The sequence below is a fragment of the Passer domesticus genome, chromosome 20 (genome assembly GCF_036417665.1).
Source record: "Passer domesticus isolate bPasDom1 chromosome 20, bPasDom1.hap1, whole genome shotgun sequence".
Lineage (NCBI taxonomy): Eukaryota > Metazoa > Chordata > Aves > Passeriformes > Passeridae > Passer > Passer domesticus.
This window is the reverse complement of record NC_087493.1, coordinates 2076107-2098738: the sequence shown is the minus strand read 5'-3', so window position 1 is coordinate 2098738 and position 22632 is coordinate 2076107. Positions and strand designations below refer to the sequence as shown.

Sequence of the window (22632 nt, the reverse complement as noted above, 5' to 3'; positions counted from 1 at the left end):
GACCGCGCGGGGGCGGCGGCGGCTCGTCCCGGGGGGGAGGACGCGGATCCCGGTGCGGTCCCGGGGCTGCGGCTCCGCCACCTGCCGCCCCCGCCCGCCCGGTCCCGCTGCTCGGCGGCGGCGCGGCCCCTCCCCGGGGCACGGGGCGCGGGGCCGCGGGGCCGCCATGGAGGAGGAGCCGCCGCCGCCGCCGCCGCCGCCGCCGTGCCCAGCGCGGGGCCAGCGGCAGCCGGCGGCCGTGGGGCTCCCGCCGCCGCCGCGCCATGGGCCGCTTCCCCGCCGCCGCCGCTGCCATGGCGGCCGCCTTCCTCAGCCCCAGCCTCGCCTTCAGCTCCCACTTCGACCCCGGTAAGTGCCGCAGCCCCGGGGCTGACGGACCCGCGCCCCCTCCCGCGCCCCGAGCCTCCCCCGGTGCTCCGCCGCGTGCCCGGCTCAGTCCCCCGGTGCACCGGGAGCGAGCATCCCCGCATCGCGCTGCACCGCGAGCAGAGCATCCCCTCGCCCTCACCACCGGGAATGTCACTGCACGCGCTCTGACAGCCGGACCCGACCCGCTGTGGCGGTGTGACATCCCGGGCTGGCGGGGGGACACCCCTGCGTGGTGCTGGAACAGCCCGGTGTGGCCGTGTGACATCCTGGTGTGGCCGGGGGACACCCCTGCGTGGTGCGGGGACATCCCGGTGCGGCGGGGGGACACCCCGGTGTGGCAGTGGGACATCCAGTGTGGCAGTGGGACACCCCGGTGTGGCGGGGGGACATCCTGGTGTGGCAGTAGGACACCCCGGTGTGGCGGTGCGGTGGGATCGCTGCCGCAGCCGGGCGGCATTTTGTTCCGCGGGCTGGAGCGCGGAGGAATCCCGGGGCTGCGCTGCCTCTGAAGGCATCTCCGGGCTTGGAACGGAATAATAACAACAGGGAGGATGGTGATGGTGAGAGGGAGGAAGACGGAGCCGCGGAGGAGCCCCCGCCGCCCGGGAGGCGCGGCGGCCGGGGAGCCGGGGGCTGAGGGTGCCCGGTGGGGCTGGGGCAGCGGCGGGGCGCGCTGGGGTGCCGGGGCACGGCGGCGGCGTTTCGGGGCGCAGCCGTTATGTAAGCGCCGTGTTCCGGCCGCGGCGCAGCTGCAGGAAGATGCTGCAGCCGCGGAGCAGCGCGGGGCTGCCGACTGCGGTGCGGGTTTGGGGCTGCGGCCGCCGCAGCCGCCCCTCGCCGCCGCCCCCCGCAGCCGCCTCGTGTCCCTCCCGGTGCGGGGCCGGCACCGCGCGGGCGCCGGGACCCGCGTGGGAGCGTCCGGCGGGCGCTCGGCTCCGGCCCTTTGTTTACCAGCCGGGATAACGCGCGTCGGCTCCGCCAGCCCAGCGGCTGTGCCGCGGCTCCCGCCGCTCCCGGCGCCTCCTCCGGCACCGCGAGGGCGGCGAAGCGGTGCCCGAGCCGGGCGCGGTGGTGCCGCAGGCTCCGGCTGTCGGTGCCGGGCTCCCGCATCCCTCCCCGCCGCCTTGCCGGTCCCTCCTTCCTCCGCCGCTCCCGCTCCCCCGGCTGCGCACGGTCGGAATCCGTGGGGGGATTTGGAAATGAGCCGCACCAGGACTCACCGAACGGGGACTTTGTCCCCAGCCGCTCGTTATTTGCTTCTAAAATCTCGTTATTTACATCCGAAATGCGGCAGTGCCGGGACGGAGCCGTTTGCCCGGCTCAGCCCCTGAGCAGATTTTGCTCTGGTTTTTGGTGCGGCCCCGCTCCACGCGAATCCTGCCGGCCTGGGGGTTCTCGAGGCAGGTTTGGTTTCCAAAGCCTCCAGCCCTGTTTCCATCCCTGCCTGCGCTGTGCTGCCAGGCCCAGGGCTCGGCGCTGCCGTGCAGCTGCCACCCACCAGCACCGGAGAGGAATTAACGGGGGAACAAACCAGATTCTGGATTTCACGGCTTTGTGGATTTGGTCCATGTGGCAGCAGCTCCTGCCTGTGTGGCAGCGTGGCAGCCTGTGCCAGCCTGGCTCCCTGGGGGTGGCTTGTGCCAGCCAGGAGCTGGGGGAAGCAGTTTGTAGGGCATGTTGGCACCTCAGCTGGGGCAGGACAGGAGAGGCCCCGGGGCTCTGGTGCTGCTGAGGGAAGCATCTCCTCCTGGTCCTGCATTCTTCCCTGGAAATGCATGGTTGGAAGCTGGGCCATTCCTGGTGGCACGGAACAGTGACAGCAGTGTCACTGGGGTGGAGGTGCCACAGGGATGTGCCAGTGCAGCTGTCTGTGTTCTGGCTTCACCTGCTGGATTGGGCTTGTCCCAGCATCTGTGTCAGGGATGTCAGTGCCAGCTCTGCCAGGGATTCCTTCCCTTCCAGGTGCTGGGGGAGGGTCTCAGCCCCCCAGCCTCGTGGTTCCCATCTCTCTTCACCCGTTCCCAGGCCAGGCCTGGAGATGCTCCTGCCCAGGGCACTGGAGCCACCAGCGGGGCACGACCCAGCGCTGCCTGCCCCAGCATGCCCCCCACACCTCCTGGGGAGAAATGGGTGCCCACTCCCTGCCCTGGGGAGTTGAGGAAAGGGGAGGGCAGGGGGTCCCCCCAGCCCTGTATTTCTGGGTCCCTCTGGCACCTGCTGCCATCCAGTGCCCCAGTGACACTCAGTGACAGCAGCATGGCGAGTGTTGGTGCTCTGGGTCCGGTGCCTCTGGCCGCTCCTGGCACAAGGATGGGAAAGGACTTGGGGGACCGTGGTGGCAAAGGGGCCATAGCAGGCAGAAGGACCCTGGCAACCCAAACCAGGGCCGGGCACACTCTGGCACTTGCCAGGCCATGCAGGGGGGAAGGTGCTGTTGGGACTGGACACACCGAGGGGGTTTGGGGCAGGGCAGCAGGAGCTCCTCGGCTGGGAGGTGACAGTGGTGGCAGCACCATGCCCGGTGTCCTGTCTGGCCACATGTTTCCCACTGGGGGTTGGCACTCTGGGCTGGAGGGCAGCAGGAGCTGGGCACACAGGCAGGAGGGGACTCCCAGTGCCCACAGGGATGCCAGGGGGCAGGCAGCATGGGGTGGCATGTGGCAAGCCCCCTGTCCTGGCACAGGAATGAGATTGGCACAGCACAACAGGGCAGCCAGGCCCCACCTGGCTCAGTGAGGGGACAGAGCCAGGATCCTCTTCCCCGAGGGTGCCCCTTTGCACCCCCCTTCTCCTGTCCCTCCCTCCTGCCCCACGCACACGGGCGGGTGTGTTCTGGAACGCTGACACCGATCCCTGTCAAAGCCAATTAGCAGAAATTAATATGCCGGGGTTGAAAGGGCCCCGCGCTGCCGGGGGGAGCGGGGCTGTGACTCATGGGCTGCCTGCTGGGACACCCTGTGCCCGGGCAGCCCGTGGCTCTGCCCTCCCTGGCACTGCGTCCTCCCGGCCAGGGCAGGGCTCCGGTGCCCGCCTTGCCGTGCGCCTCGAGCCCAGCCTGGGCACCCCGGTGACAGCAGACAGCAATGGCACTGCCAGCGTGGTGCCAGGTGGGGGCTAAGCCGAGGGGTCCCCACCCAGCAGGGGTCTGTGGTTGGTGTTCAGTGTCTGCAGTCAGGCAGCATCCCGGGTTTTGCCTCGGTGTGACGTCACCTCCTCAGCATCCCACTGCTGGGCTGGAAAATCCCAGGATTTGGGTCAGAGGGGCACTTGGGCTGCTCTGGGGCCATGGCTGAGCCTGCTGCCGCCCTGTGCTGCTGCACTGATCCGGCAAGTGAAGAGGGGCTGGGCCCACTGCCGGGGTGGTGGCACGGTGGCACGGTGGGATGCAGGGGTGGTGGCACCGTGGATCCAGGGATGGTGGCACAGAGGGATCCAGGGCTGGTGGCACAGTGGCACCGTGGGATGCAGAGGTGGTGGGATGCAGGGATAATGGCCCTGGCCATGCACTGCTGCCACTCCAGGACTGGCCTTGGCTCCTGTGGCAAGTGGTCCCTCACATCCCCAGTGGGAATTTGCTCCCAGGGATGGGCTGAGACAGAGGGACCCCACGGGGCCGTGTCACAGGGCTGACCCAGAGAGGAGCTGCTCTGTGCTGACTCAGCGTGCCCACTGGCAGGAAAATAAATCTCCTGGGGGCATTAATCCCCCTGACAGCCAGGGAAGCACCATCGGAGCAGGGCGCAGCCGCCTCAGCGCTGCCACTGCCATCACTGCCATCAGCCAAGCTCCGAGAGCCGCCCAGCCCTGATGACCGGGGACACTGAGGGGACACAGAGCATCCTGGATGCTCCAGAGCTGGCACTGGGCTCATGGTGGAGCTCAGGACTGGCCAAGGGACAGTGAGTGTGTGGGGATTGTGGATTTGGGAGGGCTGAGCACTGGAGGAATGGGAATTTCCCACAATTTGTCACAGAGCCACTGTCCCACAGCCCAGACTGTTGGGGGGATCCCATTTCCTACCCCTTCCCCTCTGCCAGCCATGCCCACGTCCTCCCTGCAGCCTGGTGCCAGCAGCGGGGTTAACGCCGTTTGTTTTAATTACTGGAGCGAAGGAAAATTCCAGTGTGGGCAAACGCAGTAAGTGGAACAGCACTGCCCTGGCTGGGCAGGGCATCCACCAGCTCCCAGGCTCCTGTCCCAGCTGTGCCAGGGTGTCCTGCTGCCAGGCCACCATGCCAGCCACCATTTTCACCTTTCCAAAATAGGTCATGTGCTGCTCACCGTGCCCTGCGCCCACCCTCGGCCATCCCTGTGGCAAAGGAGGGATTTTCCAGCCACCCTGGTCTGTGTTCCCGTGCCTGCAGGTGATTTGGGCACCACGGACTGACCCGAGGGTGGACGTGGGGCAGGGAGGTGCCAGGCACTCCCAGCTCCGTGTCCTGAGCGTCCTCGATGCCGAGCCCCGCTCGGGGCTGGGGCAGTGGGATCTGGGCCGTGCTGGGGGGCAGAGCCAGCCCCCGAGCCTGGGCTCCCTCCTGTGCCACGGGGCACCCTCACCCCCCAGGGCCTCCCCCTGCTCGGGCCGTGCTCCGGAGCCAGAGCTGCTCGTTTCATAACGGGCTGAGCGTTTTGGATATAAATAGGGCGCCCTGCTCGCGCTGCTGCTCCCGCTGTTACGTAAAGGGCCCGGGCTCTGCGAGCCTCGGCTGGCCAGTGCCATGTGCCTGGCACTGCCCCCGGCCCTGCCCCGGCACGGCGTTCCCGGACACCGAGGATCCCTCCTGGGGGATGGATGTCCCCCAGACACCGAGGATCCCTCCTGGGGGATGGATGTCCCCCAGACACCGAGGATCCCTCCTGGGGGATGGATGTCCCTGGACACCGAGGATCCCTCCTGGGGGATGGATGTCCCCGGACACCGAGGGATCCCTGCCAGGGGATGGATGCCCCCTGGACACTGAGCATCCCTGCCGGGGGATGGATGGATGCCCCTGGACACTGAGGATCCCTGCCATGGGGGGATGGATGCCCCCGGACACCGAGGGCTCTCCCAGTCCCTCAGGACGGGGGCTTTGCCTGGGCGGTGTGGGATGGGCTGCACAGCCCCGACTCAGCGCTCACTTGGAACAACAAGCACGAGAGCTCAGTTGAAATAATCAATTCGAGCTTGTTTTCCATGCTTTTTATAATATTCTCTTTTTTATTACAATATATTATTATAATACTAATAATTCTATAATCCAGAGAGACTATATAATTATATATAAAAATACAATATATGTAATTCCATGTATAATTCTATATATAATTCCATACGCAATTCTAATATCCTATATATAATAATAATATATTATTGCTATATATTATTATAATATAGAGTATTATTAGAATTACATTATAATAATTATATTATCATAATAATATTACAATTATTTTCTGTGGAAACAGAGGGAATTGTTGGCTCTTGGCTCTGCATCAGGGCGGGCTTTGATGGAGGAACTTGATTTTTTGTCCCTAATCAGGCTGACACGCGTGGTGTGTGCGCAGCAACGCCGGAGCCCGGCCTGTCCCTAGCACAGTCCTTGTTTTTATTTCGTTGCTTCAGAAAATGATGGATGATTTTCTGTTATTTTCCACCTATTTATTTTTTGCTGCTGTTTCAGCCCGAGATGGTAAAACCAGAATGAAAGGGCAGAATCAATCCTTTTGGTGAAATACGCCACGTTAAAAGATACAGAAGGAGAAGGGATTAGCCAGGCGTGCCTGGAATTCACAATTAACTGATCTATTAATCACCAGAGAGGCTGCTCGGATGGCTCTGGCTCTTCCTGGTGGGAAAAGGTCTCCAGCAATGGGGATAAAGGGTGCTGCTGCTCCTGCTTTAGGGGAGGGGATGCCTGGACCCTGCAGCAGCCCGCTGGAGCAGGCTCTGGGTACCACCGCGAGGGGTGCCGGGATCCTGAGCATCCCCGGGGAGGATGCTGTGGGCACCAGCTCCGTGCCAGGCACCGTGGATACTGCCAGCCCCGACCCTGCTCCACGGCTGCTCCCACGCCAGGGGCTTCCAGGCTCAGGGCGCGGGCCAGGGTGGTTCCTGCTGGTGCCTCAGTTTCCCCCGGAGCTGCACGGTCCCCCCGTGCTCACAGCCCAAACGGCAGCGGGGTTTTGTGCGTGTGGCTGAGCAGAGCGTGTCCTGCGGGCTGTGAAATTGCTTCCCTGGAAGCTGCCCATGGGCACGGGGATTAACGGGATGCCAGGGAGAGTGGATGGGGCTGGGATGGCAGCGAGCAGCCCGTGGCCAGAGGGGCTGAGGGACGTGAGTGATTGATCCTGCCCAAATCCCATCCCAGCCCTGCCCGAGTCCTGCCCTGCTCCCTGTCCAAATCCCATCCCAGTCCTGCCCTGCCCAAATCCCATCCCAGTCCTGCCCCAGTCCTGCCCTGCTCCCTGCCCAAATCCCATCCCAGTCCTGCCCTGCTTCTGTCAAAATCCTGCCCCATTTCCTGCCCCGATCTTGTGTTGCTTCCTACCCACATCCTGCACTTCTCTCTGCCCAAATCCAACCTTTCCCAGCAGGATCTGGCATGTTTCCAGGCTGGAATCCGCGGTGGGCGGCGAGAGGGAAGGGGGGATGTATGGACCATGTTCCCAAGGTGCCAAAGCAGAGCATCCATCCCCTCCTGGATGACCCTGCGAGCCCTCCCAGGGCAGCTGGGAATCACCAGTGGGGAAACTGAGGCACGGGCTGTCCTGCGGTAGGTGCTGCAGCGAGGGGCGCGGTGGCAGCGGGCTCGGGGCGTGCCGTGCCCGTGCCCGGAGCCTGGGCAGCGCCTGTGCCCGGCCGGGAGCCCCGAGGGCCGCCGGCTCCGCGGGAGCCCCGGCTCGGCCCTTCCGCACACGTCAGCCGCCGCCGGCCGGGCGGGCTCCGCCGGGATCGCCGGGATCGCGGGGCGGCCGCAGCATCGCCCGCCGGCGGCAGCGGGGCCCCGGCCGGCCCGGCGGCCGCGCACACCGGGGACGTGAGTCAGCAGCGGCGGCGGGAGGGCGGCCGTGCTGCGGGCGGAGCGGCCCCGGGCCCGCACCGGCACTGCCCGGGCCCGCTCGGAGCCGCCGAGGGGCCGCGACCCCGCTGGGTGGGCGACGCAACAGGCGGGGGACAGGCGGGCGGGCGTGCCGGCCGCGGTGCGCGGTGCCTTCGTGGGGTGGGAGGGCGACTGCTGCACCCCACCGCACCCTGCTGCACCCCATTGCACCCTGCTGCACCCCATTGTACCCCACTTCATCCCATTGTACCCCACTGCATCCCATTGCACCCTGCTGCACCCCACTGCACCTCACTGCACCCCATTGTACCCCACTGCATCCCATTAGACCCCGCTGCATCCCACTGCACCCTGCAGCACCCCATTACACTCCATTGCACCCCATTACACCCGCTGCACCTCACGGCATCTGGCATCCCCCTCTTCCCCCGTGTCCCTTCCGCTCCCGTTTGCCAGGGCTGGGTGTGAGGCTGGGGCGGCTGTCCCTGGAGCTGTGGCCCGTCTGCTGCCCCCAGCCCATGGCCGCAGCCCCCAGGTGTGCCCTGCCGCGGGGCTGGCGGGGGAGGGCGGCGATCCCTGGCTGCGGGGCCGCTGCGTGCAGGGGCTGCGAGCGCCGCCGCAGCTCTGGGGGATGCACGGAGCTGGCCGTTCTCAGCCTGAGCCGGGGAGGGCATGGCTTCGGTGCCAGGGGAGGGCATGGCTTCGGTGCCAGGGGAACCTCCCTGCTGCTGGCAGAGTGGGAGGCAGAGCCTGGGAAAGGAGGGCAGGATGTGCTTGGGGCCCTGGTTTCTCTTGAGAGTCCTGGGGTGCTTCAGGCTGCACTCAGCCAGCCCTGTGCCCCAGTGTCCCTTGTGTCCTGGTGTCCCTCGTGTCCTGGTGCTCCCTGCACTCCAGTGCTCCAGCAGCTGCTGCTGCAGGTGCATCTGACCTGGATTTGGGATAATTTGGCATTTGAGATGATGCCACACTTCCTGCTGCCGTTGCTGTGGGCACAGGGAGGGAAGGTGCCAGTGGGCCATGGCAGTGTGGTGCCCTTGCCCATGACCAATCTGGGCTGGTCATGGCTCCCAGGTCTCTGGCTGTGCAGGTGGGGAAACTGAGGCAGGGCCAGCGGGATCTCACTGGCCTGTTGTTTTCTTTGGGAACCTCCAGTTCCCGAGCAGAGGGGTAGCTCAGCTGACGCTCCCCTCGGACGGGCTCCTGTCCCCGTGCTCTGCTCCCCGTTGCCGTTCAAAGGCTCTTTTCAGTGAGTCATTTTCTCTTTTGCTGTCCCACTATCCAGGGAAAATGGTGACGTTGGCGGTACAAAGTGTGTTCACCATGGAAACCAGCTGGAAGGGGGGGCACGCCGCCCCCCGCTCCTCCCAGGTTCGGCTTTGCATCCCGAGCCTCAGAAGATGGCTCTGGAGCTCCTTCCCTGCTCCCTGGCATGGCTGGGCTGTGCCAAGGCCCATGGGGCTATGCCAGGAGCCAGAGTGTCCTGTGCCCACCCCTTGTGGTGCTGGGCAGTGCCTGGGGGGCAGTGGGTGCTGCCGGTGCCCACCAGCACAGAGGAACCTTCCCCAGCCCTGGTGCCCTTCAGGTGCCAGTCTCAAGGACACAGGGGAGCCCGCTCTGGAGCAGGGCAGCGTGGCCAGGGCACAGGGACAGGGATGCTTGTGGGCCACGTGCTGGAGCCACGTGTGTGCCACGAGCATCCCTGGCACCGGCTTGGTGACCCGGGGGGGACCACGGCACGGGCAGGGGTCTGTGCCAGGCTCATGGCTGAGCACAGGGCCCCGGTCCCAGCCGGGCACCGCGGGGCTGTGGGGGTCTCTGGTGACCGGCTCTGCTGGCAGTGCCACGACCTTCCGGCTGCTCCCACCACAACAGCGCCGGTTGTTAGGGCAGGCTCCGGGCAGAATAGTAATGTGGCAGCTGCAGCTGGCAGCGGGGCCTGCTGGGGATGGGCAGCTGTGACACGGCCACCTCCACTGCCACCGTGTGCCCTGCCACCCCATGGGGCACCGCACAGCTGGAGCGGGGTGGCAGGTGCTGGGATTTGGGGTGTGCTGGTGCCCCAAGGATGCGGTGCCCAGCCAGTGCCGCCGTGTCCCTTCCCCATGCCCCGTGACCCCTCCCTGGTGCCCCCAGCCCTGACCACCTCGTGTCCCCACAGACGGCACCCCCCTTAGTGAGCTCTCCTGGTCCTCCTCGCTGGCTGTTGTGGCCGTTTCCTTCTCGGGGCTCTTCACCTTCATCTTCCTCATGTTGGCCTGTCTGTGCTGCAAGAAGGGGGACATTGGCTTCAAGGTGAGCTGAGGGGCCAGGAGGGGTTCCCAGGCCAGGGTGGGGGGCTCTTCCCAGGGCTCAGCGAGGGATGGAGGTGTCTGGATGTTCCTGGTGCAGAATTCTCCGCCCCAGCGCCAGGGCTGGATGTGTCCTGGCTGAGGAGAGCAGCGCTGGGAGGGAGGGGTTCAGCCCCTCGCTGCGTGCCGGGGCTGCGGGGCTCAGCACAATGGGGGTTAAATCCTGGATCCCAGCTCCACAGAGCGTGGATCTGTGGGATTCAGGATCCTTGGGGTCGTATCCTGACCCATCCGTGCTCCCGGCTCCGTGCGGGGCCAGGCCACGGCACGGTTAAGGGCCCGGTCCCACCCGCACGCCCCCGAGGGTGGGAGGCACCCTGACCTCACAGGCACAGAATGTGCCGAGAAAACGCTTTTTCCCTAATTGCTGAGATTTTTGTGGAGGCTTGTGGCGCCCGCGGCGGGAGGGGGTCAGGCTGGGGGGACACGCCGGGTGTTGTGTAACGTCCCACACCGCCGGAGCACCTCGCCGTGCCGGGGGGGACAGTGACCCCCTGGTGCCCCCGCACCCCTATTTATGTGCGAGCGGCCGGGCCGGTGTCCGCGCGTGGCCCGCGGTGGCACATGGCACACGGTGCGGTGCCGGGGGGGTCGGCAGCGCCATGAGGCACAGCCTGGCACGGCGAGATGCTCACCGTCACCTACCTGCTCGCCCGGGCGGCTTTTGGGAGCCGGGGGCTGCCGGGGTGGAGCAGACAGGTAATGGCATGGCTGGTGGGGGGGGTGTGCCTCCCCCGAGGGCGGGCAGGGTTGTGTGCAGGGAGGGGGGCATTTTGGGGCCCCCATGAGCCTGTCGGGGCAGAGGGGTGTGTGGGGCACTAGAGCAGTGGGGAGCCCAGGGGGTCAGTTGTCGTACTCGGTGTGTCACCCCCCTGCGCCCTGAACCAGGAGTTTGAGAACGCCGAGGGGGACGACTACGTGACAGAGCTGTCGGCCCAGGGCTCGCCTGCCCCCCAGCATGGCCCCGAGGTCTATGTCCTGCCCCTCACCAAGGTGTCCCTGCCCATGGCCAAGCAGCCGGGGCGCTCAGGTAAGCCTGGGCAGGGCAGGACCCCTGCATGCTGCGGTTGGGGTCTCTCATCACTGGGCATGGGGGGATTTGGGGATGCTGGGTGTCCCCTGCAGTGGAGGGACAGCTCCAGCAGAGCCCTGGCAAGGGACAGGCAGCCGCAGTCCCTGGGGAATGCTGCAGGGTCCCCCTGTGCGAGGGTCCCTTGTCCCTGCCTCCAGGCACTTGCGTGTCCCAGCCCGGGGGAGCAGCACGGGGTGGGACAGGACACGGCCACCCTGAGCGGTGACATCCACGAGTCCTGGTCCCATGTAAACAAGGCCCTGAGTAGGAGAGGAATGTGGGGGGTGCCTGGTTGTGCCCCCTCCCACCCCGTGTCACTCCCTGCCCAAAGAATGGCCACAGCTGGGGGGGCAGAAAGGACCAACAATGGTCCCATTGCTGCCTGCCCTTGGCACGGGCTCCCGAGGGGCTGGACTGTGCCGGGGGGGCTGGGAGGGGGCTAAATGCCAGCGCTGTGCCGGGCTCAGCTCTGCACACCCTGCGGAGGAGAAGGGGCAGGGAGCCAGCTCTGCTGCCATCCTGCTCGGGGACACTGATACCCCACGTCCCCTGATCGTGGGAGGATGCCTGGAGACGAGGATGCCTGGGATGCAGGACTCCTGGGGATGGGTGCTCCGGAGCATCCTGGGGTGGCAGAAGGCCTGGCACCAGGTGGCACGGTGAGGACAGCAGGGCTTGGCTGGGACTGGTGGGGAGCTCGGGCAGATGGGCAGGGGGAGGTGTGGGCAGGGGGACACGCGGGCAGCTGGATGGGCTCTGTTACAGTGCAGCTCCTCAAGTCGGCGGACCTGGGGCGGCAGAGCCTGCTGTACCTGAAGGAGATCGGCCATGGCTGGTTCGGCAAGGTGAGCCCGGGGCCAGGGACCCCTGGACACCCCACCCCGGTGGGATGGGGGGCCTCGGCTGTGCCAGGGGGGTTTGGGGTGTGGATGGAGGAACGAGCCTGTCCCTCACACCAGGTGTTCCTGGGGGAGGTGAACTCGGGCATCAGCAGCACCCAGGTGGTGGTGAAGGAGCTGAAGGCGAGTGCCAGTGTGCAGGACCAGATGCAGTTCCTGGAAGAAGCACAGCCCTACAGGTACCTCTGGGGTCACTCCACAGTGCTGGCAGTGAGGTTGCTGTGGCATGGGAGCAGATCCACTCCATGTCACCTTCAGCTGCCGGGCAGAGCCGTGGCTGCCCCTTGCTCTGGGGCAGCACAGTTCTGTCCCTACATCGTGGCAGGACCGGGGCTGTGAGGGGCCACAGCCATGCCATGGGGCAGCAGTGAGGTCATGGGCAGAGCTGGGCCAAGCAGGGGGGGCACGGGGCTGCTCCTGCCCCAGCACAGCTGAACAAATGTCCCTTTGTGACACATCGCGGGCGCTGGGACGTGCTGGTACCCGCTCCCGGCAGCCCCTGTGGCAGCCCCGGTGCAGCAGGACGATGGCTCCTGGGGACAGCTGCCATTCCCCTGGCACGGGAAGGGTGATGGCTCTGGGGGGCTGCACTGCCCCTCCCATGCCAGTCCCAGCACAGGCAGGGTGGCAGTGCACAAACGCCCCCGTTGCTGTGCCCACACAGAGCCCTCCAGCACACCAACCTGCTGCAGTGCCTGGCCCAGTGCGCCGAGGTCACCCCGTACCTGCTGGTGATGGAGTTCTGCCCGCTGGTGAGTCCCTGTGCCTGCTGCCCGCGGTGCCCTCGGGCGCTGGGCACGAGGGTGACAGTGGCACTGCCCGCAGGGTGACCTGAAGGGGTACCTGCGGAGCTGCCGGGGGGCCGAGGCCATGACCCCCGACCTGCTGACCCTGCAGAGGATGGCGTGCGAGGTGGCCTGCGGCGTCCTGCACCTGCACAGGAACAACTACATCCACAGGTAGGCTGTCCTGCATTCCGGGGGAGCAGTGTGGGGTCTGCAGGGGGGTTCCCGAGGTGCCAGTGCTCCTGCCCCACCACTGCTCCTCCTGCCCAACAATATCCTGGTGCTGAGTGAGTTGCAGATGGAGACTCCAGCATCAGTGATTTTGTTGAGGAGGGGGCGTGCTGCCATCGGGGGCCACCGGAGCGTCCCCACCCGATCCTGGCTCTGCAGGTGGGTCCCCACGAGGGTGCTCGAGCTGTGGGAGGGGGACGTGGGGCCCGCAGAGGGACTCCTTTAGGGCAGCGCAGCCCTGGTGGTCCCTGCAGCAGCAGGGTCCTGCCTGTGCCCGGCTGCGTGACCCGCCCAGAGCCGGGGCAGCCGCCCGGGAGCCCGGCCCCGTGCCAGGGCTCACGTTGCCCGGGAACAGCCGCCTTCTGCTTGGCTCGGCGTGTGACGGATGGACGGACGGACAGCGGCGCAGCTGGGGCCGGGCAGGCATTCCTGCTGTGCACTGAGAGCCGCGTTACGGGCACGCCCGGAGCCGGGCGGGGAACGGCCCCGCCGCCGCCGCAGCCGCTCCCCGGTGGGTGCTCCCCGCGCTCTCGGTGCCGGTGACAGCCCCGGGTTTGCTTGGCAGCGACCTGGCCCTGCGGAACTGCCTCCTCACCGCCGACCTCACCGTGAAGATCGGGGACTACGGGCTCTCGCACTGCAAGTACAAAGTAAGGCTGGTTGGAGGGAGGAGGGGGCAGGGGCTGCGCGCTGGCATCCCGCGGTACCCCCACGCACACCCGCCCTGGCACAGACCCCACTGAGCCTTCCCCCACCCTCACGCACACATCCCCCCTCCCCAGCAGTGTCGGGGCACCCCTGTGTTTGCTGGGGTGCAGGGGGGTTCAGACCACCCTGTGAGGGACTCTGAGTGCCACCCGGTGTGCCCTGGCACCCACCCAATGTGGTGACACTGCCTAGGCTGGTCCAGACGTGCCCCTCTGCCAGGCACAGGACCCTGCAGGCAGCTGCCAGCACAGCCCACCCGTCCATTTGTGTCTCTGTCCTTCTCCAGTTTGCCCACAGCTCCTGCAGAGCTGGGACTGCTGAACTGGGGGTCTGGAGGGGCTCGGGTGGGGAGCAGAGGGGCAGAGGGGGGAAGGAGGGGAGGCAACAGGGGACAGTAGGTGCCAGGAGCAGTGTAGGACAGGCCGGGGGCAGATGTGGGGGCACAAGGGGCACGGGGGGCAGCGATGGAGGGTGGGGGGTGGCAGTGCCGCGGTGTGGCCGGTCCCTGACGCCATGGATTGACGTTCTCTTCTCGTACTGACCCTGCACACTTGGCAGGACGACTACTTCGTGACGGCCGACCAGCTGTGGGTGCCGCTGCGCTGGATCGCGCCCGAGCTCATCGACGAGGTGCATGGCAACCTGCTCGTGGTGGACCAGACCAAGGCCAGCAACGTCTGGTGAGCGGCTCTGGGGGGCACAGGGGGCTGCAGCCTCACGGGATGCACTGGGGTGGTTTTGGGGTCGACATTCCGGGGCAGGGTGGGGTCTCCCTGCACCCCCAGCATGGTGCCATGCCCGCAGGTCGCTGGGCGTCACCATCTGGGAGCTGTTTGAGCTGGGCAGCCAGCCCTACGACCACTACTCTGACCGCCAAGTGCTGGCCTACGCCATCAAGGAGCAGCAGCTGAAGCTGCCCAAGCCCCAGCTGAAGCTGTCGCTGTCGGAGCGCTGGTGAGGAGCCCGAGGTGCCCCCTTCCCCTGCCCCGCGGCACGGGCGGGGGCCGGGCTGACGCTGGCCGCTCCCCATGGCAGGTACGAGGTGATGCAGTTCTGCTGGCTGCAGCCCGAGCAGCGTCCCACGGCCGAGGAGGTGCACCTGCTGCTGTCCTACCTGTGCGCCAAGGGGGCCACGGAGGCCGAGGAGGACTTCGAGAAGCGCTGGAATTCCATGAAACCCAACGGCAGCGCCAGCGGCAGCCACCACGGCCCCGAGCTCTCGTCCTTCCCGCTGCTGGAGCAGTTCTCGGCCGACGGGTTCCCCTCGGACGGGGACGACATCCTCACCGTCATGGAGACCAGCCACGGCCTCAACTTCGAGTACAAGTGGGAGCACACCAAGACTGAGCACTTCCAGGCCCCCCTGGGGTCCCTGAGCCCCAGCAGCGCCGCCCGCTACCACGACCTCTATTACCCGGCCACGACGGCGGGGCTCAGCCTGGGGGTGTCCCCATCCTGCTACGAGTGCAAGGCGTCCGGCTGCCCCGGGGTGCCGGCGCCCGGCGTGGTGCCCATCCTGGGCGCCCACAGCCCCTCTCTGGGCAGCGAGTACTACATCCGCATCGAGGGCCCCGGCGAGGGCAGCGCCGAGCTGGACTACGCCATGTGCACCTACAGCCCGGCGGGCGAGCAGGGCGCTCTGCGGCCCCCGGCCTGCTGGAGAGCCCAGGGCGGCCGCAGCGGCGGCACCTACGACTCGGAGTCGGGCAGCCCCACCGTGTCCCTGAGCATGGAGCCGCTGCTGGGCCACGCACCCGCGGCCGAGGGCTCCTGGGAGTGCGCCGAGTACTACCCCTACCCCTGCCCCGGGCAGGAGCCGCGGGGCTACGAGCCGTCCCCCAGCCACGGGGCCGAGGGGTACCTGCTGGAGGAGGAGCCCCCCCAGCCGGGCGGCCAGGACTGGCCCGTCCCCGCCTTCCAGCCCGGTGTCTTTGCCGACCCGCTGGGCGTCTCGCCGTCGGGGAACTGCGCCTACAGCCCGCCGGGGTACGGGGGCGCAGCGGGCCCGAGCGGGGCCCCGCCGGACTGCGTGGCGCTGGAGCTGGGCGAGGACAGCCCCCCCAGCGCCCCCCACCCCGCCGCTGCCAGCCCCCCGCCTCAGCGCCAGCCGTGGGCCTCCAACAGCTCCTCCAACAACAACATCGGCAGCGGCAGCCCCCGCGAGCCCCCGGCCGGCGACAGCTGGTGCTACCGCCGCATGATCACCTTCCGCGGGCTCATGGCCAAGCCGCTGGGCACGGTGCCCCGCGGGCAGCCCCAGCTCGGGGGGTCCCCGCCGGGACACGACTTCCTCCGCCCGCGGCAGGATCAGCCCCCCGCCATGGCCGGCGGCTCCTCCTCCCCGTGCCGCTCGCCCTCCCCGCGGCGGCAGGCCTGGCACGGCCGTGACTCATCACCCTGCGGCCCCGCGCAGCCCGGCACGCTGGCGGAGAGCCCCGCCGCGCCCTGGGGCCCCGCCGCGGCCCCGCCACCTGCGCCGGGGGCCCCGCGCGATGCCCACCCTGAGGAGAGCTCGGCCGGGGACAGCCCTGCCCGCAGCCCGCTGCCCCCCGCCGCCGCGGGGCCGGGGGAAGCCGCCTCCCCCATGGCTGGCACGGCCGCCCCGAGCCCCGGCCCCCCCGGCGAGCCCGGCGCGGACGGCGCCCAGCCCGCAGCGGAGCCCGCCGAGGCGCCCGCGGAGGCCGCGGCCGAGAGCGGCGCCTGTGCCGCCAGCGACGCCGACCGGACGCCGGACAAGACCTTCTCCAGCAGCAGCTTCCCCAGCGCGGACGAGGGCAGCGACGAGGACACGGCCGAGCTGACCTCCGGCGTCTTCACCGACTTCTCCGGAGAATACACGGAGCGGGCGGAGGCGGCCCCGGCGCTCAGGTCCCTGCAGAAGCAGGTGGGGACGCCGGACTCGCTGGAGTCGCTGGACATCCCCTCCACGGCCAGCTCCTGCGAGGTGCTCAGCCCCGGCGCCTTCGCGCCCGCCGGCCAGGCCCGGGCCCTCGACAGCGGCTACGACACCGAGAACAACGAGTCCCCCGAGTTCGTCCTCAAGGAGCCCCACGAGCCCCGAGAGCCCGAGGCCTTCAGCCAGCTGGGCAAGCCGCCCCCGGGGCTGCCGGGGGGCGAGGGCGAGGCTGCGGCCCCCGAGACGCGGCTGCCCAGCGGCCCGGGGCCCGAGCCGGCCGACCTGGCCGAGAAGAGCCCCTACCGCGACTCTGCCTATTTCTCTGACTGCGACGCCGAGGCCGAGCGCGGCCACAAGGACGAGGGGGACAGCGATGGGTCCCGCACGCCGGAGGCAGAGGAGGGTCCCCGCTCCCCTTTGCAGGACATAGGGCGAGGAGAGGACCCGCTGCACCCGCCGGGGGCACCCGGCAGCCCCCCGGCAGCGCCTGGCGTCGCGGTGGTGGTGCCCACGGCAGCGGCGGTGGCTTTGGAGGGGGACTGGGTGGCGACAGGGGCCGGGAGCTCACCGGAGCAGGTGCCTGGCACCGAGCAGAGCCCCGCTGGCACGGGGCTGGTGCCGGGCAGCCCCCCGCGCCCTGACACAGACACCTGTCCCCCAGGCTCTGTCACCCCCAAGACTTTCCTCTTGACCCCAGTGCCAGTGAGCCCTGGGGAGCCATCAGCTGTTGGAGGGACCTGCGTGTCCGAGGGCCTCTCTGGACTTGGGGGGGCCACAGTGGGGGACAAACAGACTGTGACCCCTGCTCTGGGGCTTGGGGAGCAGGGGCTGCCCCTGGAGGGGTCTGGGGCAGGTGACGCGCCAGGGGGTCCCAGCACTCTGGTCCCTGGGGGTGAATCACCGCCGGGTCTCTCCCCGGCCCCGGCTGCCCCCGAGCGCCGCGAGGAGCCAGAGGAGGAGGAGGAGGACACAGAAGACAGCGACGAGTCGGATGAGGAGCTGCGCTGCTACAACATCCAGGAGCAGAGCGAGGAGAGCGAGGAGGAGCCGGCGGCCGTGCCCATCGTGGTGGCCGAGAGCCACAGCGGCCGGAACCTGCGCAGCCTCCTCAAGATGCCCAGCCTGCTGTCCGAGTCCTTCTGCGAGGACCTGGAGCGCAAGAAAAAGGCCGTCTCCTTCTACGACGATGTGACCATCTACCTCTTCGACCAGGTGGGTGCTCTGGGGGACAGAGCCAGGTACTGTGCATGCCTCCATGTCATTTTGGTGATGGGAGCCGTCTCTAGCCGAGCCCCCACTGAGGTTCCTTCCTGTTTCCCCATCCTCAGGAAAGCCCCACGCGGGAGCTGGCTGAGCAGAGCTTCCCAGAGCCCACCCTGCCTTCGGGGCAGCCCCCTTCGCCTTCGGGGCAGCCCCCTGCCAGTGGCAGCCCCCCCAGCCCCACGGACAGGCTCGGAGCTTCTGACGACTCTTCGGACGGCAACGCCTCGGAAGAGAGTAAGAGACCAGGAGCTCGTGGGGCTGGTGATTGTGGGGTGGTGGCAGCAGTTATGGGGTCATGGAGAGGCAGTTATAGGGTGATGGGGACAGCAGTTATGGCATGATGGAGGGCCACTTATGGGGTGATGGGGTTAGAGGTTGTGGGGCTCACAGTGGACTCAGCCCCCTCACTTTGTATCCCAGGCGGTGGCTTCGAGTGGGACGACGACTTCCCACTGATGCCAGTGAAGCAGTCCCTGGTGGCCGCGCTGCCGGGGACGCCGGCAGAGCCCCCCGCGGCCGTGCCCGCCCTGGTGCCAGCGCAGAAACAGGTGCTGCCCATCCAGTTCTCCCGGTTCACGGTCTCACCCGCCCCGGTGTCCCGGTTCTCCATCACCCACGTCTCCGACTCGGACATGGACTCCATAGGAGGTGAGTCCCCCTCGGGATGCCACTCTGTGGGTGCCCAGTGCGGCCGTGTCCCAGTGCCATCCACGCTGGCAGCCACGGGACGCCGTGTCCCTGTGCCCCATGGGGACGCTCACCCCTGCGAAGGGCTGGCTGTCCCGTGGGGGTCCGGGACCCTCTGAAGGCTCTCTCTGCTCGTTGCAGGCAGCAGCGAAGACGGTGACCGGGAGTGAGCCCGCGGGACGCAGCCGGCATTGCCCTGGCAGCGGGGCGGCGCGGGCCGGCGGGGCCGGCGCGGGGGCCGCCCGTGGGCTCCCAGACCCCGCTCGGCAGTTTTTAGGCAGATTTTATCACAAGGAACTCGTTTGCTGCTTCGAGTGGGAGCGGGGCCGGCGCGGCCCCCGCGGGGCCAGGCGGTGGGTGACGGTGACGCCGTGCGCGTGTGCGGGTGGCTGTGAGCGTGCGTGTAAAATAGACACTTATATATATATATATATACATATATATATATAAATTATAGCGTTTCAAGGGTAGTGCCCTGACCTTGCTAACATTTGCGGAGTGTCCTCCCCAGTGAAGTTCCCCCTTGGCTTCTTGCCTACATGTGCTCCCCGAGGCAGTTTGTCCCCACACCCCTTCTCCCCCGGGCTGTCCCCCTCCCTGTGCCCTGTGCTCAGTCTTGCACCTTGTGGCAGCTTGGCTGTCCCACAGCTGTCCCACAGCGGCCCCATGGCTGCCCCAGAGGCACTCCATGACATTCCTGACCAAGGGGCCACTGGCTGCTGCCAGTCTGGATGTCACTTCCTGTGCCAGGGGTGCCACCAGCTACCCAGAGTGTGGTCCCCATGGCTTTGGAGCTCCCCTCCCTTGGTTTGCAGGGATCAGTCCCAGCTGGGGACCCTGAGGACTGCTGGGACCCCTGCCCATTGTAGCGAGGAGCAGCATGTGGAGGGCTGGTTGTGGGGGGGGTATCCCCCACCGGGACCCGTCAACCTGACTATTTTTGTATTTAAACAAAATTACTAAAAAACCCCAACCCCACCCCAAAACCAAAACTTGCTGTTGACTGAACCCACATTGATGCGATTTTAAGTTATTGCTGCCAAAGAGACTTATTGGGGAGGGGGGGGAGGGGGGCGCGCTCGTGGTTCTTTGTTGTTTTGGGTTTTTTTTGTTTGTTTCTTTCTTTGTTTTGTTTTTTTTTTTTTTTTTTCTAAAATTCATTCGAGGCTTAGGATAATTGTGCAATTCCAGCTTCCGGAAGGAAATAGAAGTAAGCGGAGCTGAGCGAAACCTTGAATTCAGGGCTGGTTCCTTTTGGGGTCTATAGACCAAACCCTGAGGTGAGAAATGTCCCCCCTGAGCCCCTGCCCCTGTCCTGGCTCCTGTGTAGGGGGATGAGGGACACTGCACAGACAGCCCCCACGTGGGATGGGGCTGGTGCCCGGGGTTCTGCTCCATGCCACAGAGGATCCCACCCTGGGCTGGACGCAGCTCTGGCAGCAGGACCCATGGGCTGAGCCTGTCCCCAGCCCAGCCTGGCACCAGTGCTGGCAGAGGTGTCCCCGTACTGACCCACCCTTCTCCCGCCCTCTCCCATGGCCAGCCCAGCCTGGAGCTGTGTCCCAGCTGGAGTGCCCTCGGTGCTCAGGGTGCTGTTGTGGGGGCCAGGGGCTGTTCCCTAGCCCAGGACTGTGGGGGACCCCAACATCAGCCCCAGGGTGGCCACGCCACCCCATACCCCCATGCTAGTTCCTCCCCCCTACTAAGCAGTTAGTGCTTATTTCAGTGTTTTATTCAAGCCCCCACCTGGCCTGTAACCCCCCCACCCCAATTCTCCCAAGCTTTTTCCTTCTCCTTTACAACAGGAGGGCCACCCCCTTCCCTGACCAGGGGTGCAGCACCCAGGGCTGCTGCCCATGCAGGACTGGGATGCTCCCAGGGTTCCCTTCCCTCAGTACCCACCCTCCTACCCCCTGATCCCCCCTTCCCTGCACTCCCCAACACTGGGGGGTGTTTGCTCAGCCCCTGGCACCCAGGGGTGCTGGTGCAGCCCCCACCCCACACCCCAGGTTTGGTCTATGGCGCCGCAGGTCCCGGCCCCCAGGGCGGATAAGGACAGAGCTGTGGCTTGGGTAACTTTTTTAATAGAAAGGCTCTTCTTACATGGTCTATTTTCTCAATACGGGTCATAATTGCTGTATTTTTTATCAGTGCTGATTTCCATACAGCTCCCAGCATGTGTGTCAAATCTCATCGGGCCAATAATAAAGTTTTTAAAATATCTTAAGCCGTTTCCTGCCCCGATCATTGCCCAGCACCCAGGATGGAGCCAGCTCAGGAGGGCCCCGGCCACGCTCCAGGGCCAGGCAGGAGCTTCTGGCCAGGGGAAACACTGCAGGAGGGAGGGCTGGGGGAGGTTGAATTGCTCATAAATTATGTTTTCTGATAAAAAATTATTGCAGGTTACGTCTTACAGGTGCCACCGAGCCAGGAGGTGCAGCGAAGCCCCCGGGGGCTGGCTGGAGCCAGGGTGGCAGCTTGGGGGGCCCAGGGGACAGCCCCTGGCACGGGGGTGGAAGAGGACACTGCAGTGGCCAAGGGGACCCCAGGCCTGTCCCCAACACGGGCTGTGACCACCAGCCCTCTCCCACCACTGCCTCACCCCCCAGCAGAGCCCTTTCCCTTGCCCCTGCCCTGTCCACCCCCCACCCATCTGCTCCAGCCCTGGGAGAGGAAGAGGAGGCACATCATGGAGCTGGGAACCCTCGTGCAGAGCCGGAGCCTGGGCAGTCACAGGAGAAGCTGTTGTCCTGCAGTGGAGCTGGAAAACCCATCAGAGGGGACACAGGAGGGATGAGCCACCACATCTGACTGGGACCGAGCCCCTGGGCTGGGGACACTCTGTGCCCTGCCCAGTGCCCAGCCAAGCAGCCACTGCCCGGGCTGCGGGGACCAGGACATGCTGCACCAGTGAGCAGAAAGTGCAAAAGGAGAAATACAACGGAAAAAGCAAAAACTCTGTTTGGGTTCAAGCCCTCACCCATGGGAGACACAGTTCCTGCCTGGAAACTCCTCTCCCTGTTTTTGAGCAAGGATGTGACCCTGGCCACTCAGGAGCTGCGGGAAGGGCTGCGGGAGCCACCTTCCTCGTGGGCACCCCCAGCAGTAAGCTTAGCAAGTGTGTGTGTATATATATTGATATATATTGATCTCTATCTATCTCTCTCTCTCATGCAGCCCTAGGAATAGAGGAAGAGCAAACAGCCAAGCAAGAGGTCTGGATGGGAGCTCCTGTCTGCAGCGAGCAGGGGCACCCCAAGGCTCACTCACACACTGCTCTCTCCTCCACGAGTGTTTTTTTCCTAGCTTATATTTTACAGCAGTACCGTGATTCCCTGCAGCATCCCGAGCCCTGGCACAGCAGGGGCTCGGGGACCGGAGCTGACCCCGTGCCAGCGGGGGCTGCAGTGCTGGCACCCACTGCCCTGCCCCAGCCCGGAGCACGGCCTGGGCGCTGCCTGTGCCACCCACCATGCCTTGGCTTGCAGGGTGTCCCGGTGTCCTGCCTGGCCTGGGGGTCCCTCCTGTCTGGGCAGGGAGAGCAGGGGCACTGTGTCCTCTCTGCCTGGAGCACTGTGAGCCCACGGAGAGTTGTTCTCCAGCTGAGCCTGTTTCCCCACCCACAGCAAGCTGCTGCTGGGCCTGGGAGCCACCCCGGCTCTGGGACACGCTGCCCCGACTCCGGGAAGTGCCACCACACTCAGCACAGGCAGAGGACAGGTGACATGGCAGCGCTGTGACCCCCTGCCACCGAGGGAGTCTAGAGAAGAGAGAACTAGGGCACTAGCTTGAGCCTTTGGCTTTCAAAGCAGCAGGATTAATAAATTCGGCCTAGAAATGGAGTCCTGGGAAGCTGGGCATGCAGCAGCGAGGAGGATGAGGAGGGTGAGGGGTGGCGAGTGCCACGCGGGCGCCAGCGCTCCCGGATCAGCTGATGAGCGGGGCCGAGCGGTCGTTTGTCACCGTTGGCTTCAGCTGGACGTTGGCAAAGGGGTTCCTGTGGAGGAAGAGGAAGAGGAAGGAAGAGTTAACAGGGTGTGGAGGCCTGGAGAGGACAGGGCACCGGCACAGCGAGCGGTGACTGGCGAGTCCCCGGGACCAGCAGCATTTGGGAAGGGCTTCAACTGGAAAAGCTCTGCCTTGTGGAGCCCCCAGCCAAGCTGCCCCCACTCCTTGAGCTGCCCCCACTCCTCGGCTGCCCCCACAACTCTGCTCCTCTCCCAGCTAAGCCATGGTGGGTCAGAGATGAGCCGAGAACAGCTGCAGGGGGAGTTCTATCTCACTCTCCTTCAGCCTAAAGCTGGGGATGCCAATGGGAGCCAGAGCTGATG

General features: G+C 66.4%; 2 protein-coding genes across 6 annotated transcripts in view; one reads left to right on the top strand and one right to left on the bottom strand.

The window, feature by feature from the left end:
• Window positions 1–144: 144 nt before the first annotated feature.
• AATK (apoptosis associated tyrosine kinase) lies at window positions 145–20528 on the top strand. The gene is made up of 14 exons (XM_064395897.1): window positions 145–348; window positions 9571–9704; window positions 10649–10790; window positions 11598–11677; window positions 11792–11910; window positions 12396–12483; window positions 12557–12690; window positions 13313–13397; window positions 14014–14135; window positions 14260–14409; window positions 14491–17563; window positions 17680–17848; window positions 18035–18262; window positions 18443–20528. Exons 1-14 carry the CDS (start codon window positions 264–266, stop codon window positions 18469–18471), a joined length of 4638 nt encoding a protein of 1545 aa, XP_064251967.1. The 5' UTR covers window positions 145–263; the 3' UTR covers window positions 18472–20528.
• The window catches only part of BAIAP2 (BAR/IMD domain containing adaptor protein 2), a 39183-nt gene continuing 36920 nt past the window's right edge, over window positions 20370–22632 (bottom strand). For all 5 annotated transcript variants that reach the window (XM_064395907.1, XM_064395902.1, XM_064395900.1 and 2 more), the window contains one exon: window positions 20370–22298. In XM_064395907.1, the coding sequence (XP_064251977.1) occupies window positions 22229–22298 (70 nt within the window). In that variant the 3' untranslated portion in view covers window positions 20370–22228. The remainder of the gene's footprint in view (window positions 22299–22632) is intronic.